This window comes from Lagenorhynchus albirostris, chromosome 9 (assembly GCF_949774975.1).
Source record: "Lagenorhynchus albirostris chromosome 9, mLagAlb1.1, whole genome shotgun sequence".
Taxonomy (NCBI): Eukaryota; Metazoa; Chordata; class Mammalia; order Artiodactyla; family Delphinidae; genus Lagenorhynchus; species Lagenorhynchus albirostris.
The window spans coordinates 2,516,376-2,535,425 of record NC_083103.1 but is presented as its reverse complement, the minus strand read 5'-3'; the positions used below and the strand labels follow the sequence as shown (position 1 = coordinate 2,535,425).

Sequence of the window (19,050 nt, the reverse complement as noted above, 5' to 3'; positions counted from 1 at the left end):
ATGCAGCATCCCTTAGCGCCCTCTACAGACAAATGTAACGAGGTGCACGTGCGAAGGAGAGAAGTCTGAAGGGCGCAGCTCACTACCACAGAGCAGGTGATGCAGGACTGCACCTGGGGCTGAGAGGCCGTCAATTGATAACTGCCACAGCTTACGTGTCCACTTCTACTTTATTTAGCAAGAGTAAGGGCAGGACTGACCACGGGGGCTAGAAGACATCCCGTTCCGTGTCGGACTCCTGCTGTCTGGGCAGCGGGCAGCTCAGACCCCAGAGAAGAAACAGCGTCATCTGTGAGCCAGCCAGGTCATCCTCCCACCCTGGGGACACTGCACGGAGAAAGCTGGTCACTTCTGCTGGCGAGAAGGCAGTCGGTGTAAGCCCCCGGAATTCCACTCAGGACAAGTGCCGGGCTGTTTGCATCTTACAGGTGAGGACGCAGAGGCTCCTGGAGTGCGGCGCAGAGATCCTGCTGCCCCAGCGGACCTGACTCCAGCTCTCCTCCCTGCCCCGCTGGGGGCTCCTCCCGGGGCGGCCCTTCAGAAGATTCCGGGCAGCAGGCGGTAAGGCACGGCGGCCGTGTAGCGCTCCCAGTCGCGGCCGTACTTGTTAGCACAGCGGTGCTCGTCCCGCAGGCAGCGGTGGGTAAGCAGGATGGCCATGTAGATGATGTAGAAGTAGGGCAGGAGGTGGCCGCCGCCGCAGGCCAGGCAGTACGCCAGGCTGCCCATCAGGTCGCCGGTGTAGTTGAAGTGGCGGGCCACGCCCCAGAAGCCGGACACCAGCAGCTTGCTGTGGTGCTTCTGCTCATCGGCCGACGTGAAGGAGCACTCGATGACCCTGGGCTTCCTGCCCCAGATCAGGCAGCGCCCGTCCGTGCGGCGGAAAAGGTCCTTCTGATGGTTGGCCATCCGGAAGATGTAGTAGCCCAGCAGGCCCAGCAGCAGGACGCCCAGGGAGTAGCGGGTGGGCAGCTGCACGGGGTGGTACACCAGGTACAGACCCTGCAGGGCGAGCGGGAGAGGTCAGCGGGCTGAGCGGGACCGCGGGCTCGGGAGCACGGCCTGGGTGCAAAGCCCTGCTGTGCACCTGACCGGCTGCCCCCGTGCCCTGCCTCGGTTTCCTCTCCTGTAAATAGAAGCGCCTGCCCCGGAGGGTTGCTGTGGGATCAGACAGGTAACTATGCAAATCTGCACGTCCACCTACCTACCCACCTAGCTGCCTTCCTATCTGTCTATCTACACGTACATACATACACATGTGTATCATATATAGTATACATATTATATAACAATATTACAAGGATTATTTGAATATAATATTGTGATGGTTAATTTAATGTGTCACATTGGCTAGGCCACGGGACCCAGACACTTGGTCAAACGTTAGTTGTTACGAAGGTTTTTTTTTTTTTTTTTTTGCGGTACACGGGCCTCTCACTGTTGTGGCCTCTCCCGCTGCGGAGCACAGGCTCCGGACGCGCAGGCTCAGCGGCCATGGCTCAGGGGCGGCATGTGGGATCCTCCCGGACCGGGACACGAACCCGCGTCCCCTGCATCGGCAGGCGGACTCCCAACCACTGCGCCACCAGGCAAGCCCCACGAAGGTACTTTTTAGATGGGATTAATGTTTCCAATTAGACTGAATGAAGCGGACCACCTCCGCAATGTAGGTGGGCCTCGTCTAATCGGCGGAAGCCCTAAGAATGAAAGAATCCCTGGAATAAGAGCGAATTCCACCAGCGGACGGCCTGCAGACCCAGCTGCAGTACCAACCCTTCCCTGGACCTCCAGCCTGCTGGCTGCCCTGAAGATTTTGGACTTGAACGCACCGGAGTCACATAATCAAATAAACACACGTGCGTGCGTGCGTGCGTGCGTGCGTGCGTGCGTGCGTGTGTGTGTGTGAGAGAGCTACTGCTAATGCTTTGCGTGCTTGGAAAATGGTGTTCACAAAATCAGGGAACCAGTGAGCCTGCAACCAGCCAAGCAGAGGAATGAGTCCGGAGGGTCCGTCCAGAGGATCCAGCGTGGGGACCAGAGTCCAGAACTTGTGGCCCCCAGCCCAGGGCTCTCTCCCCTCAGGCCTGCTCACTCTGCTGTGATTTTCCTCCTCTCCCAGTGATCCTGTTTCACGCTGCTGCACAGGGTAGTCAGCCAGGTACCACGGGCCCCGTTATCATCGCCTGCAGGACTGGCTGCAACCACTCACCACCTGCCCGCGCACATCCGGGCCAGCCGACAAGGTCTGTTAGCATTGGTCCTCTCCACTCCTGCACGTCCTGTTTAAGGCAGGCCACCGCTAACCACTCAAGTGCCCTAGAACCTGCTCTTTCCCCCACCGCCACACCTCTTCATACCTGCTCACAGAACGGGCAGGTGGGCATCTGGCCAGGCCTCTGAAGCAGCCAGCCTACACAGGAGCCCGCATGCCAAGCAGAGGAAAGCAGGGCTCTTCTCTGTGAGCTGGGAGGGGTGCGGGGGGGTTCATGATGAGGCCTCTCCCCTATTCCCCAACAGCCTCAGAACACGGCGGGTGCAGGAACGAGGATGCCTAGCCCTAACAGAGGTGATGTCCGCCCTACTTTTTCAGAGATGCTCAGGGACGAGTTCAAGGCCCCCTCCCGCGGCTGGCAGCCCTATAGAGGTGCAAACCCAGGTCCCTCAGGCTCCCCAGTCAGGCTTTCTACCCTCGGCTCTGCAGCGTGTGCTGAGGCTCTCCTGGGGACCCGGCCTGATTCATTACTCGTGGGAACTTTTCCCAGAGCCTGTGCCCCCCAACCCCCAGCATCCTCTTCTCGCCTGGAACACTCCCCTCCTGTAGGCCTCCCACCCGGTGCTGGCCTCTGATCCTCCAGTCTCCAATTGGGCAAGGCTTCCTGCCACCCCCACGTCCTGTGTCCCAGCCACGCTGAACTGTCTTGTGCCTTAAATGTCCCCCTCTGCCCTCCCCCCCACCCTGATATAGTCCCCACTCCACCTTTCTGGAATGTTCTTACCCTCAGACTCATCATTCTGCTCTCAGCCTGGCTGTGACCCCCACCTGCTGGCTGGGGTCTCCTCCTTGGCCTTCTCTCAGGGGTCAGCACCCCACTTCCTGTCCAGCTCCCCCTCCCCGCACTGGACTGCCTGTGTCAGGGACTTTCCCTCCCAGCTGTGAGCTCCGAGAGCGCAGGGCGCCCTGCATCTCCTCCACTCTTGCGTGTACATACTCAAAGCTTAAATGCAAATGACGGAAGGAAAGAAGGCCTCTCATCCTTTCAGCCTTGAGATTTGAACACACATGAATACAAATACCCACCTCCATCCACCCAGATCCCCCAAAGCATTACTTTTGACCCAAAGTTTACTCCGTATCATCTTCTTCTCTCAGTCTATGGGCTGAGCTGTGTCCCCCAGACTCACATGTCGGAGTCCTGACACCCAGCATCCCAGAAGGTGACTGTCTTTGGAGTTGCCTGTCTTTCTTTCAAGAGGTGAGGAAGGTAAAATGCGGCCACTAGGGTGGGTCCCGATCCCACAGGACGGGTGTTCTTATAAGAGGAGGTCAGGACACAGACACACACAGAGGGACGATCCTGTGAGGACACAGGGAGGAGACGGCCGTCTACACGCCGAGGAGAGAGGTCTCAGGAGGACCAGCCCTGCCCACACCTGGGTCTCGGATTCCAGCCTCCAGACGGGGAGACAATGAACACTGTTGTTTAAGCCGCCTGGTCCGTGGCATTTGTTACAGTGGCCTGTGCTGACTCGCACGCTAGGCCTTCTCTTCTTCCTAAGACAGGGGAGCAGCCTCCCTTCTCCAGGTTCTGGCGCCACCCCACACCCCCCAAAAAAACACACACTTGGGTGACGACAAGGCTCGGCACGTGCTCAGCTGTGTCTGCTCCGAGGGCAGCGCTGGGGGTGCCCGGGGACCTTACAGCTCAGTGTGCTGCTGTGCTGGGCATGCGTCACAGGGGGCTCCCTGCCCCTGCTTCTCACCTGCAACGTGTAGAGGTACGGCAGCCAGACGCAGTCCCCCCAGCCCAGGTACCACCCAAAGTGGTCGTGGCAGATGTCAATGGTTTTCAGGTACCAGGTTTCGTTCCAAAAGAAGTCCAGCACATAGATGGCCTGCAACACAGGAGCGGCCGTGTACTGACCAGAGACACATGGGAGGGGGGCCGACCCCCACGTAAAGGCGGCAGATTACGGTCTTTTGAAAACCATCTGGCTTTCAGGCTTCCCCAGCGCCCACTGGGTGTCAGAGCTCCCACCCCCCTGGGCCACAGAGAGGCTACCTGCAGGACGTTGACCAAGACCATGGAGTTGGTCACGTGGCCATAGAGCTCCTGCTGCTTGGCTGCGAAGGACAGGTTGATGAGGGTCCAGGCGACGATCCCGGGGCGTCCATTGAAGAAGAGCTTGAAGTCAAACCACTCCCCGATTCGGGGGTTAAACTCAACGCCCATCATGTAGTTGTAAAGGAAATTGCCTGTGAATTTGCTTTAAAATACAAAGAACAGATGCGTGTCGTCAACGAGCGCATCTCACAAGGGGCCTCCTTGGCTGGCACGGACACAGGTGCCCAGCCCAGCCTGGGTACGGCAGGCCCAAGAGAGACGACCTGGGGGGAGACCTGCCGTGAACTGCGGGGATGCGGCAGGCAGAGGTCGCGTCAGCCTCCCTCCCTCCCCGCAGACTCAGAGCTTCACTCCACGTTCACCTCTGGCCCTTGAGTTGCTCGCTCTGCTCCAGGGAAGGTGGGGCGATTGTATCTGTGCACCTCCCTTGGGCCAGCGCCCAGGGTCCTCCCTCCCCACTCCAGGCTCCCTGGAGGCACAGCACAGGTGAGCTGCCCAACTGGCTCGACTGGACAGAGATTTTATTCTGAAAGACTCACAGGGCATTCGGGTCTCCCGTGGGCAAGTGGAGTTATACGTGATGCCGAGGTAGATGTGAAAGAAAGCGTGCTGCTCAGAGCCGGGCGCCTGGCTCCAGGGCCCACACCCATCCCTTGCTGGGCAAGTTGAATGTTTCGTTACCTTGGTTACCTGACCCACAGCCCTCTCCAGGAGTGATCAGAGAATCAGCCATGATAACCCTTGTGGAGACCTTCATTAAGTATAACTTGCTGTACATACACAGGGATTTCTGTGCTAGTCAGAGAAACATATTTTCGTGTCCATTTCCCTCAGGTAGGGTAAGTAGAAAGAAGCCAAATATACAAAGTCTACAATAGGGGATGTGATTATAAAGCAGAGAAAATGATTTCCATGAGTCCTAGAAGACCAGCCTCACTATCTGATAAAAAAATCACACAGGCTCAAAGTACCACCAACCAAACACATTTCCTAAGAGTTTAGGTGTAACAGTTAAAGGAAACATACTTTATTTTCATTTGGACCCCCAAACTAAAATGTAAGCACCCCGAGAATAAGAATCTTGTTTACACCTAAAGCCCCACTGCCTACACCTGTCTACAGGAGGAACCCAACAAACATCTCTTGATGAATGGACGGATGGAAGGAGGTGGGGAGGGAGGGATGGGGGGAAGAGTGGATGGATGGATAAATGGGCTGGATGAATGGGTGCATGGGTGAATGGATGGATACAGGGAGACAGGAAGGGAGGGAGGGAGGGAGGGGTGGAGGAAGGGATGGGGGATGGATGGATGAATGGATGGGTGGATAGGTGCATGGGTAGGTGGATGGATGGATGAGTTGGATGGGTGGATGGATGGACAGATGGGTGGATGGGTGGGTGGATGAATGGACGAAGAACTGGATAGATGGATAGATGAAGGAGAGATGGATACATGGTTGATAACTATCCAACCCAGGGCCCCATGAGAATGGACACCCATCAGTAAGGCTCTCCCTGGGAAGTTCTTACATTAAAGCCACTGAGAAAACAGGACTCCTCACTAAGACTGTTTCAGGCCACATTGACGTTCCAGAAAAAGAGGTGATGGACTGTCTTTGCCACCCGACCAGAATACGCCTTTTCCACCCCCCCTGCTCCCTGACAGCCCTACACGACACAGCTCGGCCACCAGAGATGGACTCGGCCGTCTTCAACTGCATCCTCCCTAAGGCAGGAGAAGCCACCCAGACATTTGGAAAGGATGCTTCCCAGAGTCCATCAGGTTCCCTTAAGCTCCTCCTTCAAGGATTCTCAGTCCTCAGGGCTCTGCAACCTCCCAGCCCAAGGTAACAGAAAAAGGCACCTGCTCTCCATCTTGGCCTCGACCGGCCGCTGAGGACGTACCAGTCTCGGGCGTCGGTGGGGAAGAAGTAGCCCTTGATCATGGCGAAGGTGGAGACGGTGTAGCCCAGAATGTTGGCACACCAGAGCAGCGGGATCCAGTTGTCAAAGATGATGGTGGGAGAGAAGCAGGCGAGGAGGTAGGAATTAAGAAACCAGAGGAGATGCGTGATGAGCCAGGCTTGCAGGCCGTTGATCTCATACTTGTTGACGATTCCTGCGGAGGGAAGAGGGAAGATCGGAGGCGTTCCCCCAGCTGCAACAGCTCCTGGCTCCGGCCCTGCCGCCCTTCCGGGCCTCAGCTGCCGGGGTCCCCAGACCCCAGGCTTGACAGCCAGTCAGCTGCTGCTGCCATTCGGGCCCCTAGGGTCAAAATGCCCGCGGCACACCTCACGCTGTGAGCTGGGGACTAACCGCTCCTGCTTGCCGAGTTCCTGGAAGGGTGAGAGGGTGCAGGATGTCTGGAACCAGCCAGAGGCTGAGTCACCAGCCTGCAGTTTGCCGGAGGCTGGGGCTGAGCTACAGCAGAAGCGGACGAGCGTCCCCTAGGGTACCTGGCGGGGGACCCAGCAGCCTCCCTGAGGGACCAGGTGCTCTCTGTGTGCTGGGGTGGGGTCTCAGTGACTGCGGGGAATGAACGGGCCAGGCAGCCCCAAGGACCCCTTAACAAAAGCCCCGTCCCACCAGGTGCCCCTGGGGGACTCGAAGCGTTGCCGCCGGGGAGAAGCTTCATGAGCCCGGCTACACGGCCAGTGTGGGGCAGGGCGCATTCCGTTCCGACTGAGAAGGTGACTTCCCACCTCGAATCTGGGGCGGTCCCGGGGTGTGGAAATTCTCAGGCAAAGTTTTTTTTTTTTTATTTATTTTTTATTTATTTATTTTTTTTTTTTTGGCGGTACGCGGCCTCTCACGTTGCGGAGCACAGGCTCCGGACGCGCAGGCTCAGCGGCCATGGCTCACGGGCCCAGCCGCTCCGCGGCATGTGGGATCTTCCCGGACCGGGGCACGAACCTGCGTCCCCTGCATCGGCAGGCGGACTCTCAACCACTGCGCCACCAGGGAAGCCCATCAGGCAAAGTTTTTACTTTGTCCGGGGGCAGCCTTTGGGATAGAAGCTGCATGGGGGCGGGGCTGGGGGAGGCCCCGTGAGATGAAGGGAGGGCAGAGCTGCCACAGGTGGGGGGCAGCAGGGGCGGGGCCCAGCTCACCTGCAGGAGTCATGGCGCCCTCCTGAACGCCCCCCACGTAGCCCGGCAGAAACTTGTGGCAGAAGTCAGGAAGCAGCACGTACAGAAGCACCTGAGACAGAGATTTTCCGCTGAATCCCCTGTGAGCTGGGGGCCCGCTGTGCTTCGACACAGCCTTGCTTTATTAACCGAGATGATAAACGGGAAGGCGCCGAAGGAACGGGAGAGAGCCTACTCATAGCCAGTTATTTCTTCCAGGAGAGTCTATAGCTCCGGGAGCTCTGGCTGCAGGCTGACTGCGGGCTTTGAAGGGGGCCCTGAACAGGAAACTCATCACTACTCAGAGCGCCCAAGCCGTCTCCCCACGGGACTCGGCCACTCCCCTCGGGAGAACCCACTAGTTCACATTCTGGACGCCTCACCCTTTGAAAGTGTTCGCCGGAAGTGTTCAGTGCGCTCCCAAGCTCGTGCAGCCCTCCCCAATGTCTACTTAGAGAACAGTTTCACCCCCTCCAAAGGGAACCCCACACCCACAAGCAGTCACTCCCCTCGGCCCCTGCCCACCAGCCCCTGACAACCACTAACCCACTCTCTGTCCCTATGCATTTGCCCATCCTGGACTTTTCACATAAACAGAATCAGACAGGATGTATCCCTTTGTTGCTAATTTCTTTCACTGAGCATCGTGTTCTCAAGGTCCGTCCACGCTGTAGCCTGGGTCAGACCTTCATTCCTTTTTATGGCAGAACACCATGCCACCACGTGGATGGACTGTGTGTGTCCATAACTGTCGATGGACACATGGGCTGTTTCTGCCTTTAGGCTACTGTGACTCTCGCTGCTCTGAATCACTTTTTACCCAAAGGGACCAAGAGACCTGAAATGAGAGGGAATCTGAAGCTCGAAAGCTGGGAACGTGGGGAGAAACAGCTAGTAGTGGTCAAAGTCTTCCTTTAGAACAGGAAACCCCAGGGCGGGGAGGGGGTGGCATCTCACAGCACCGTTTCCCTGGAAACCTCCTGGGTTCAGATAATAAAACACCACCTGCTCACCAAGTTCATGGTGCAGACAGCCTTCTGATGAACTCCTTCTGGTTGGGAGGCCAGTGGGGTCACAGCAGAGCCAAGGCTGTCCTTGGACAGGTCTGTGCAACCACCTGCTGGGGACACAGCCTTGGCTTTGCTGAGACCGAGAGCAGCCCTTTAGGATAAGCTCCCCATTGTGCGTGGGGCTTCCCTGGTGGGCCACGCCCTCACGCTTTGCCACGGGGTCCTGCTTCCTGCTCAGCAGGTCCCCGCAGGGCTGGGCACAGCCCTGAACCTCGAGGAGGCTCCGCGGAAAGCGAGTCGGACACTAAAATGCCACCAGGTGCCCTTGATCTGAAGACAGAGCTAAGTCCGTCGGGCTGCAGGTGATTCCCTGCTGGGTCCCGGGAATGAGGACGCCAGTGTGAGCCAGGACTCCACCCCTGACAAGGGGCCAGGACTGTCCCGGCAGGAGGGGACGCTCTGCAGAGGCGGAGCCCCGCCCATGGTGGCCAGTGGCCGGGAGGGCTGACCTGGAACGTGACCCATGCCACGTAGATCTGGGCCGCTTTCGTCGTCACAGGTGGCGTCTTGGCCCAGATGTCCGAGAGTCGAGCCCGCCCGGTAGTGATGTCCACCAAGGGGGCCGTCAGGGAGCAGCTGTACTGGTCGCAGGCCATGATGAAATAGTACACGATGAAGGGTGCAAACAGCAGCAGGAAGGTGACGCTTGCCAGGGAAAACCAGTCCACCTCCCTGTGGGGCGGACGGACGGTAGGAGGTCACGTGGCGCCCTCCCGACCCTCCGACCCGACGCACGGGATGCTCTGCTCCACGTGCAAACCCGCCAGCGCTTCCCAAGAGAAGGCTGTCAGCTCGCAGCGCAAAGGCCCCCACTGCCTGGGGAAGGCACCCCACCTGCATGCTCCACTGTAAGCAGTCTGAAGGCCGACAGACCCGTGGGCACCCCCAGAAAGCCCAGGGCCCAGGGCACGAAAGGCAGAAGGCCTTTCACAACCCAGGTGGCCAGAGGCTTCCCGTTCTGGGCCATGGGGGACATTCACCAAGTCCCCAGCACTCTACGGCTCGACAACCATGACCCCCATGCGCTGCACAGTGAGGGCGGTACAAGGGCACCAGCTGTCCTTGGAATCAGTTTTTAGTTTCTTCTTCGTGTAATTCCTCACTCTCTAAAAGGGGAAACTGCTACTAATGATAGTCTTGCTGATAAAAAGAATTTTTAAAATAGGTTCACGCAATCCCAAAGGCTGGCAACCTCTCACTGAGATTCCACTTTACTTTCTAGCTGGGAAGATGGGGGAGAGCCTTACCAGGCACGGCCCCACTGCCCGTGGGTCGCGGCCTCGCTGACGCTGCCAGGACTCTTGGTTTTGGGGTCGTTGGACTGTGACTTTGCAGCCATTGGGCCCTGAGGGAAGGAGACACTGCGTTCAGATCGTCCCGTGACAAACGGACACTGCACCTCCCTGCCACTGTTCACAGGCCCCACAGGGCTGGCCTCCTTCATTCACCTATTCTTTATCTTGTCCTAGATGGGAGATTCCAGGCAGGGAAGAGATCAGTGCATCTTAGACTCACTCCTGGAACCCGCAATAACCTCCCACATGGCCCTACTTCTGCTTCTGCCTGTCTCAATTCATTTTCCAACGACAGCAGAACATCCTTCCTACTACGTGAACCCAGACACCTGTGGCTCAGAACCCTCCCACAATGTGCTCCTTCCTCCCCTCGTCCCCACTCTCCCTTCATACCCTCTGCTCCAGGCACAAGGAGGTCTCTACCAATCCTTTTTTTTTTAAATTTTATTTATTTATCTGTTATAAGCAGGTTCTTATTAGTTATCTACTTTGTACATATTAGTGTATACATGTGAATCCCAATCTCCCAGTTCATCACTCCACCACCACTACCCCCACATCCCCTGCCACCTTCCCCCCTTGGTGTCCGTACGTTTGTTCTCTACATCTGTGTCTCTATTGCTGCCTTGCAAACCGGTTCATCTGTACCATTTTTCTAGACTTCCCTACCAATCCTTAAATGTGGTTTCTCTTGTTCATGACACCCGCTACTTCTCAGCTTAGAACACGCTTCACAGGTCTCTTCATTCAGGTCTCCTATAAAATGTCCCCTCCTCAGTATATGACTTTTTATTTTTCCTGGAGTTAATGGTTGCCTCACTTTTTCCATTTTCTAAGGTTCCTATGCATCTATCACTAACTTTTTTTTCTGAGTGCTCTAACAGAGCTATCATACATATTAATAATTTTTCTACATACTCCCAACACAATTTATCATTTCCATTCCTCTCTCCCACCCATAGCCACTCATCTTGTACCAACATACAAGCCAACCAGTGGTCATAATATGGGGGAAGCAGTGACGTCTCCACGTCTAGAACAAGTTCACGATTGTCAAGGTTCCAAATATCAGGCATTAAAAAAAAGATGATCTTAAAAGCTTTCAGAAAAAATCCAGGATTAAGAGTTATGCCAGCAGCAGGCTGGATTCTAGAAAACAAGGGTGGAAAACTCAAAATTCTGACGGAAACTTATTTCAACCTACAGTTCTATTCCCAGGTTAACTATTATTCAGAGAAGACACAGGATCCAGAAAGCTGCTAAAGAAATGCCCAGGGAAAGGACAAGAGGAAGTCCCAAGAGAACAGCTGTGCAGTGGACCAGACAGTAACCGGTCCACACCGGCACAAGACGAATGGCTACAGGGGTGAGGGAGGAAAGGAAATGACACATTTTGTTGTGTTCGAGTGTGTAGAACAATCATTGATATGTATGACGGCTCTGTTAAAACATGCAGAAAAAAAATTAGTGATAGATACACAGAAACCTGAGTATATGGAAAAAGGGAGGCGACCATTGACTCCAGAAAGATTAAAAAGCCATACAAAGGGGGAAAAAACCCAAACCATAATGATATTAACAGTCAATAATAATAACTTTGCCAGAACCGTGTAAACTCTGATTACTGACTGACTACTAGATGTATAGAAGGAAACGTGTAAAGCTGGGAGTGCTGAAAGGAAATGGTTTAGATAGAAGCAGGTGCAAACCACACAAAAGTAGCTAAGGGAATGAAAAGTATTCGCTTCTGGGAAGTGAGGCTATGAGATGAGTCACGGAACTGTTCACTTTATATATAAGCCTCTTAACACTGATTTTATTCTAAATGGAACGTGAATTACTTTAGTACCACTGTGTATTCATTTACAATTTTTCAGTAATGAAAACTGCAGCCACATAAGTTAATTTACACAGGTTAGTTTGTGGAGCATCTGCGATGTACAAGGCAGGCTGAGGAGTTCTTTATAGGCGGGGACCACCCATCTTTACAGCCCCAAAACACAGAATACCGAGCCTGGTACATAGCAGCTACTCTGATCTAACGTGCTGGAAAGTTGCAAAAGGGCCAGAAATGTACAGGCTGAGAACTAAATGTGGAAAGCCGAAAGGCAGAAGCGTATCTTCTAGCGATTAAAACAAGCCTAGATAATTATTCTGAGCTTATAATAGCGTTCATTCACCCCTCTGTCATAAGCACTGAATTTTTAATAAAGGTGTAAGTAACATCCTTGGCAGGAGATGGCTGAAAATAGGGCACAGGGTGGCATTCTGGATGTAATTTATTGTTTTGCTAAGAGTCAGACGAGAATTGATACCAGGAGCTGATGGACCAGCTGCCTTTACTTTTCCAAAGCTGAAAAGTCCCTGCCTTTGCCCAGGAGCAGCAGTGCTGAGATGGGCTTACCTCCAACCTCTTACCAAGCGGTTTCATGGCAGAACGCAGGTTTTCCTTCTCGAACCGCCCCCTTTCAAGTCGCTAGATTCCCACGCTCCACAAGGCCTGCTTGATCCTTTTCAACCCGCTGAACAAAGTCCTGCAGGGGACACGAGGAGACTCAGGGGAACAGAGGGAGATAAGGACCCAGATGGTATCTTCTCGAGGCCCCCCGCTGGGACCAAGTGAAAGGCGCAAGCTCAGCGCCTAGGGGTTCTAAAGCACAAGAGACCCCCACGGGTGGGGATCCCCCAGGAGAAGGCAATCTTACCACGCAGCTTCTCTGCCTGGCACCCACACCGTCTGCCGAAGAGTAAGCACTGATCAACAACGGGCAGAGCTGGATGGAGGGCTTCAGGGAGGAGTTGTCTTGCAGATGAGCCTTAACACGGCAGACACAGAGCTGGTGAACAGCAACGAGCCAAAGCTGGCTTCTTTGCGGACTCACGCCAGGCAGCGCACGTGCCTCTGAACCGTTTCTACAAGCCATTTGTGCCACTGACCCGGATCAAGCCCCGCTAGAGCCTGCACGTTCCCACCGCACGTTCTAGGAGCCAGTGAGATCTCAAGAATACAGGGCACCGCTGACAGTAATCTGGGCTCGGAGGCTGGTTCTCAGCAGACGTACCGGACCTGGGACCTTCCTGAGTGTCTTGGGGCATCAAAGCCCCCCCCCCCAACACACACACGAGGTTCTGCGCTTGTTGTTAAAGCTGGATAAAGGAGGTTTCGTGTCCACACACGGGAAGGAGCCAGGGAAATGCCTGGGGGCACCCTGGTCAGCTCCCTGGGCCAGATTTTGAGTTCCACAGGCCAAAGATAAAGGGATGTTTCTCCTGAGGGTTTGGGATGATGTAGTGTGAGTGCCTGACAGTAAGCGTCCATTTCAAAAGCCCTCCACCTTGAATAAACACATAGCCACCAGCAGAACCACCAGATAAGGACCAAGGCGTCCCCCAACCCACGAAGGGCCCTCACTCAGGAAGTCCGGGGTAACCTAGCGACTGACAGCTTGAGTAACCGCGCTGCTCCCTTCCCACACCCTAATTCCTGTTCCTATGCTTTAAATTCACCAATAAAGAGTGACCCCGTGAAGCCCTAGACACCCCGCCCTCACGCCCTCATAAAGGCAGAGCCCAGCCCCACACCCGCACCCTCTTTCTACCCACAATCTGGCTGCGTGTACCCACAGGACCCGTGAGCAATAAATCTCGTTCCTCAACGTTCCATGACGGTTTTTGCTGAAGGCGTCCTGCAATCATGGTGAGAACCTCAAGGGCCAGTCTGGCCACTACATGGCCCGGCGGGGGAGACGTCTGTGGGCTCCTCACAGCAAAGCAGTCCAGGCGAGTGCCTCCAATGTTCTATAGCTGAGAACATCACCATCGACAGCTCGGGGTGCACACAACAGAAGGCTTAAGCCCCGTGGCAGTTCTTTCGGCATCTCGAGGGTCTGGTATTTGGAGATGCATGGCAGGGATGGGATGGCATGGTGAACCCCCAGGAGGCCCAGATGTCACCCTCAAGGCTGCAAGTTCTCCGCTAGGCTTGCTTTCCTCATCCGCAAAGTAACTTACTCTGTCGGGTAAATGAGGTCACGGGGCCAAGTGCTCAGAGCCCCACCCAAGCCCCATCAGAGTCCGCCCCAGAGAGTCGGCTACTGCTGACACCACCACCAGCACCACCCAGGCCTCAGGAAGGCTCAGTGGGGCTCACACAGGGCATCGGGGTGACGTTTGGCCTGTCAGAGGTCTAAGGGGGATGCACCTGCAAGGCCCAACCCCAGAGGGTTCTGTTACCCACTGCACAGCTCATCACTCCTCAACGTAGTGGTTTAAAACAACAATCTATCAGGACTTCCCTGGCAGTCCAGCGGTTAGGACTTAGCTTTCATGGCTAAGGGCACAGGTTCAATCCCCAGTCGGGGAACTAAGATCCCACAAGCTGAGGGGTGCGGTCAAAACAAAACAAACAGTCTTTCGTCCTTTGTTCCCGTGGGTTGGGAATCTGGGGAGGCTGGCTAAGTAGCTATGGCCTGGGGTGTCCCGGAGCGGCGGCTCATCACCGTGCTCGCTCGGTGTGGGCTAGCTTGGGCTTCCTCCCAGCATGGCGGACTCAAGGCAGTGGGAGGAGGTGCCCGAGCTGCCTTTTCTGCCCCGCGTCAGCCCAGCACATTCATCTGGCTACACTGAGTCACAAGCCCACCAGCTTTCAAGGGGAGGGGAAGCAGGCTCTGACTCCTGATGGGGAAGCCACAGGGTATTAAAAGAACGTGAGATCCTGGATGATACAACCTATCATAGGTGACGACTATTTATTGAGCATCTACCAAGCTCCAAGCACCCATCAGCTCATAGAATTCCCACCCCACTCCTGGAGAGTTGCCATCATTAGGCCCATTTTACAGATGAGGGGGTTGAGGCGAGGAAAGCGGAACAAGTTGTTAGCACAGACCTACAGGGACAGAGCTGGGTCTGCGTGCACGCCACCCTCTGTGACACACTTGGGAGGCTGTGGAGTAAAATTCAGAGTAGTGATGACAAGAGCCAACCTTTCTGAGTGCTGCGCCAGGCACTATCCTAACATACATACAGAAACATTTAGTTGGAATGTTGTCGGAACAGCAGCGGTTCTGTTTTGGAAATTTGTTAGTCCAAGGAGTGGTAGACACTGAAAAATACAGACATGCCCCAACTTGGACTTAAAGGAATGATACAATTCAGAACCGGTGAGAGTTGGGCAGCTGCTCTCCTGGTGGGAGAACAATTTCAGAGGCCAGGTAGACCTTCAGGTTGACCCAGCATTTACTTGTACGAATTTATCCTGGGACACATACAGATGGCTGTGTAAACCTACAGGTGAGAGAAACACTGACACACCGGTGCAGGGGAATACTCAGCAACTGTTAAAAAGAATGAGCTTAACGTGGCAGAAAGTTCCCTGGTATGTTACAGCACAAGGGCAAGCCGCAAGACGGTCTATCACTAAAAAGCTATTCAAAAAGCCGTATACCCAAACCCTCAGTGGTGTGGGACATCCACGTGGGCTTTCCCCCCCCCGCCCCGCCTTTTCCTAGTTTGTCTAGTGGACACTTGTATAATAAAATAATTTAACAACGATGAAATGAGTTGTTGGTACAGCTCTTGGAGTTCTTAGAGCCACAATTCTGGGAACATCTGTGGCTCTCTCCGGGGTCAGGGAGGTCATCTGCTCTCAAGGCATAGGGGAGTGATTTCGGGGGTCATTCTTGGGTTTACCTGCAGCTTTTTTGCATCCCCCCCAGCCCTCTGCCGATGGTCACTCCCTCAACTGGCGCATGCAATTCACAAGCCCCAATTGACAAATGCAGAGGCTGCTCTTGGCCCTGGACAGCTCTGGCCTGGCTTCTCTGGGGAGGGCTGAGGTCCTGGCTGGGGCATGGCAACCCGCTCCTGGGGCGCTTCTGAGGCCTCCAGAAATACACGTGAGCCCTGGAAGGAAATTCCAGAAACGATGACCTCTGATTCGAAAGGGTACACTGCAGCTTTGACTGCAGGTACAGGGTTTCTGTTTTTTGAAAGTTGCAAAATATACACTCACTGTAACACCATCGCTGCAACAGAAGTTTGAAAGTCAGACAACAAATCCCCTCAATCCAGCCCCTGGAGTCACTGAATTTTGCTGTGTATTCTCCAGATTGTCTCACGAGCTACTTGTCACACGATACACACCCACTCTCCCTCCTTTTTTTCCCCCAAAATTCGTTTACCTCTAAATTCTTTTGTAAGTTTGCTTCTTCACTTTCTCTGATCTTAGAAAGCAGCTTTCTACTAGGTAGATCTTCTACATAAATAGGTAGATCTGCTGCATAAATCTGCCACTTTTTTTTTTTAGCAGCAGTAGTTACGTAAAAGGATTTTGTGGGAAGTTTTCCAAGAATTAATTGTGCATGGTTGTTTCTGGGTTTCTGCCTGGCAAACCGTCCTGGTTTTTGAGTGGCGAGTGTCCTGCAGGTGGGGTAACTCCATCCTCCTCAGGCCTGTTCCTGCCGCCTTCCTGGGGACCTTGAAGGTGCCTGGGGCTGCTCAACCACCACCTGGCCTCTGCAAACCCCAAGCTTCTCAGCTTCTCATCCCCACCCCCACCCCCCTACTAAATGCAGGCATTGCCGACGGGGCTCTTCCCCCCAAACCAAAGTCATGTAGCCGGTATCTCTGGGTTTGAACCCCGGCTCTGCCGCTAAGTACATGACTCTACACGTCACTTCACCTCTCGGGAGCCTCAGTCTCCTCATCTGTAAGATGGGGGCGATGCCAAGTACACAGGGTGTTCTGAGAATTAAGGTCTAAGCACCCAGCCCAGTGCCGGACACTCAGGAAACACCCAGTAAATAACAGGTCTCACACACCACTTTTGATAAACACGATTCCTCATTTCCAACTTTCCTGTCTCCTTTCTTTACCTTTTGTCGGGAATCTCACCAGAGCAATCCCTACCCTTAAAAACCTTTTTCATAAAATTATAAAATGTCCAGGAAAGAGGCAATACATCATTATATAAGTTAGTCGGGAAAGCTGGAAAAGAAAAGAGGGAGCGTTTGGTCTTTTGTGAGCACTCCCTGTCCTGCCCGCCGTGCATCGACCCCCCCTCACCCCCCCATTAATCTATTCCTAGTAAAGCAATTCAGAGTCTCCTGCTACCTGCTCCCACCTTCTCGGTGAGCAAAGACAAATTATCCGCGTTTCCTCAACAGAAAACTGCATCCGCTCACGCGGGGCACCCGAGGAAGGAACCGGCCCACCCGGCGCAGGAAGCACCCACCTGGCTCCGCCCCGCCCCGGCTCCTCCGGGGTCTCCCGACCACCGGGGGACGGAGCATCTCCGAAAGGCCGTCTTCGGGTGGCCAACCTGCGCCCCTAGATCTCCGGCCTCTGCTCACCTGCACGCACGCACCCCTGCCCACCTGAGCACGCATCTCCTCCTCGCCAGAGCACTAGCCCCCCTCCACGCTCCTGCGCGCACCCATCCCACCCCTGACCTGCGCACGCCCCCGGACCTGCTCGCCCCCCGCTCCCCTGCGCGCGTCTCACACTTGCGCAGCTGGCGCGCTTACCTGAGCGCCAGTCTCCGCGCCCGGCTCCGCACCCGCTCCTGCTCGCGAGCTCCAGGCCGGTCGTCCCGAGATGTGGCGTAATGGCAGGTGACCAATCGGAGACGGGCCCTGTGAGGCCCGGCGCCCTCGCGCCCCGCGATTGGCCGCGGCGCCTCGCCCCACCCCCTGGGCTGACTCCGGGCCACCGCGCGCTCCATTCGGCAGCCGCCGGGCGCGAGATTGACAGCTGAGGGCCAGTCCCGCGCACAGCCTCCCTAAGGGCCGGGGAGCCCCGCCCAGGCTGGGGGGGGTGGGGAGGGGGGGGTGGGGGGGTGGGGAGGGGGGGGTGGGGGGGTGGGGAGGGGGGTGGGGGGTGGGGGGGTGGGGAGGGGGGTGGGGGGTGGGGAGGGGGGGGTGGGGGGGTGGGGAGGGGGGTGGGGGGTGGGGAGGGGGGGTGGGGGGGTGGGGAGGGGGGGTGGGGGGGTGGGGGGGTGGGGAGGGGGGGTGGGGGGGTGGGGGGTGGGGGGGTGGGGGGGTGGGGGGGTGGGGGGGTGGGGGGTGGGGAGGGGGGTGGGGGGGTGGGGGGGTGGGGGGTGGGGAGGGGGGTGGGGGGGTGGGGGGGTGGGGAGGGGGGTGAGGGGGTGGGGGGGTGGGGGGGTGGGGAGGGGGGTGGGGGGGTGGGGGGTGGGGAGGGGGGTGGGGAGGGGGGGAGGGGGGGTGGGGAGGGGGGGTTCGTCCCCACCGGTGGTGGTGGGCAAGCGGCTTAGATCCCCAGCCTCAGTTTCCTCTTCTGCCAATGGGGCTTCAAAGGCGCGCAGCCCACGCTGAGCCTGTGGTGTACAGATTGCCGGGTCCACAACAACCCACAAAACAGACCAAAATCCCTGCTCTCGGGGCGCACGCGCGGTAGTGGTGGTGCGTAATCAATAAACAATCGGGCAGGCATATAGGGTGTCAGATTGTGGAAGGTGGTGTGGAGAAGATCAAAACAGGGTGTGTGGGTAGCAGTTTTATTCAGGGGTGTCAGGGAGAGCCCGCCGCTAGGAGGCCACCACAGGCCTTCCCCAGGAAGGGACCCGGAGGTGGAGTTTAGGGTGCGCTCGCAGTGTGCAGGGCTGGGTGGAGAGAGAAGCTGAGTGGGGATGCGAGCAGCAGCTTAGGTCAACCACGTGGGGAAGCCCCCTAATAAGACAGCCCCTCAGAGTTGTCCCCTGGGCAGTGACAAGAGAAATGTTCACAGGTCAGTGTGTGAGGGAGTCATTCCGGCTTGTACGTGGTCCACCCTGAACTCCAGGCTCACCAAAACAGCCTGTTTGTGGCCTATTAAACGTGCGGTGTACATCTGCTTTAACCATTCAAGAAAAGAATGCGTTTAAAAATCAAAAGGGAGTGACTATGATTCAGGCATTGGAAATGGATCTGGGTGGCCTTTGTGGACATGGTTTCAGGCCTGTTCCTACATCACTGAGAACCTGAATTTTCTGGACTGTGTCAGCCTCGAGGACACCACCGGCTGTTCTCAGAACAATAGCTGCTGGCTGCCCGCTGTAACCTTGAAAGGCTCAAGGTCTCCTCTTGTAACTATGCAACCATGTTGGACCCCAACCAGTCCTTGCTTAACAAGCGCTCTTACTTCTTGCCAACTGCAATTTCAATTCTTAACAAACAACTTTTCTCATTTTGGGGGGTTTTGCCTTTAGAAGCTTCT

General features: G+C 55.8%; 1 protein-coding gene across 4 annotated transcripts; it reads right to left on the bottom strand.

Moving 5' to 3' along the window:
• Window positions 1-151: 151 nt before the first annotated feature.
• On the bottom strand, window positions 152-17,433 carry DHCR7 (7-dehydrocholesterol reductase). 4 transcript variants are annotated; one of them, XM_060158260.1, is made up of 9 exons: window positions 17,364-17,433; window positions 12,242-12,371; window positions 9,790-9,887; window positions 8,992-9,214; window positions 7,455-7,545; window positions 6,250-6,463; window positions 4,281-4,485; window positions 3,982-4,113; window positions 152-1,002 (listed from the first exon to the last, which is right to left on the bottom strand). In XM_060158260.1, exons 2-9 carry the CDS (start codon window positions 12,266-12,268, stop codon window positions 538-540), a joined length of 1,455 nt encoding a protein of 484 aa, XP_060014243.1. In that variant the 5' UTR covers window positions 12,269-12,371; window positions 17,364-17,433; the 3' UTR covers window positions 152-537. The 4 variants fall into 4 exon arrangements, with proteins under 4 accessions (XP_060014243.1, XP_060014244.1, XP_060014246.1 ...); XM_060158261.1 differs by lacking the exon at window positions 17,364-17,433 and adding an exon at window positions 9,991-10,007 and having other exon boundaries at window positions 12,242-12,374; XM_060158263.1 differs by lacking the exon at window positions 3,982-4,113.
• Between the last annotated feature and the right edge of the window lie 1,617 nt (window positions 17,434-19,050).

What these genes read in the sequence shown, in the direction of transcription:
- DHCR7 (XM_060158260.1), bottom strand. Translation starts at nt 12,268, where the DNA reads ATGAAACCGCTTGGTAAGAGGTTGGAG. An exon ending in TGGCATGGGTCACGTTCCAG is followed by an intron (nt 7,546 to 8,991) that starts GTCAGCCCTCCC and finishes TCTCTGTCTCAG; the next exon opens with GTGCTTCTGTACGTGCTGCT. An exon ending in TCTTGGTCAACGTCCTGCAG is followed by an intron (nt 4,114 to 4,280) that starts GTAGCCTCTCTG and finishes CCTGTGTTGCAG; the next exon opens with GCCATCTATGTGCTGGACTT.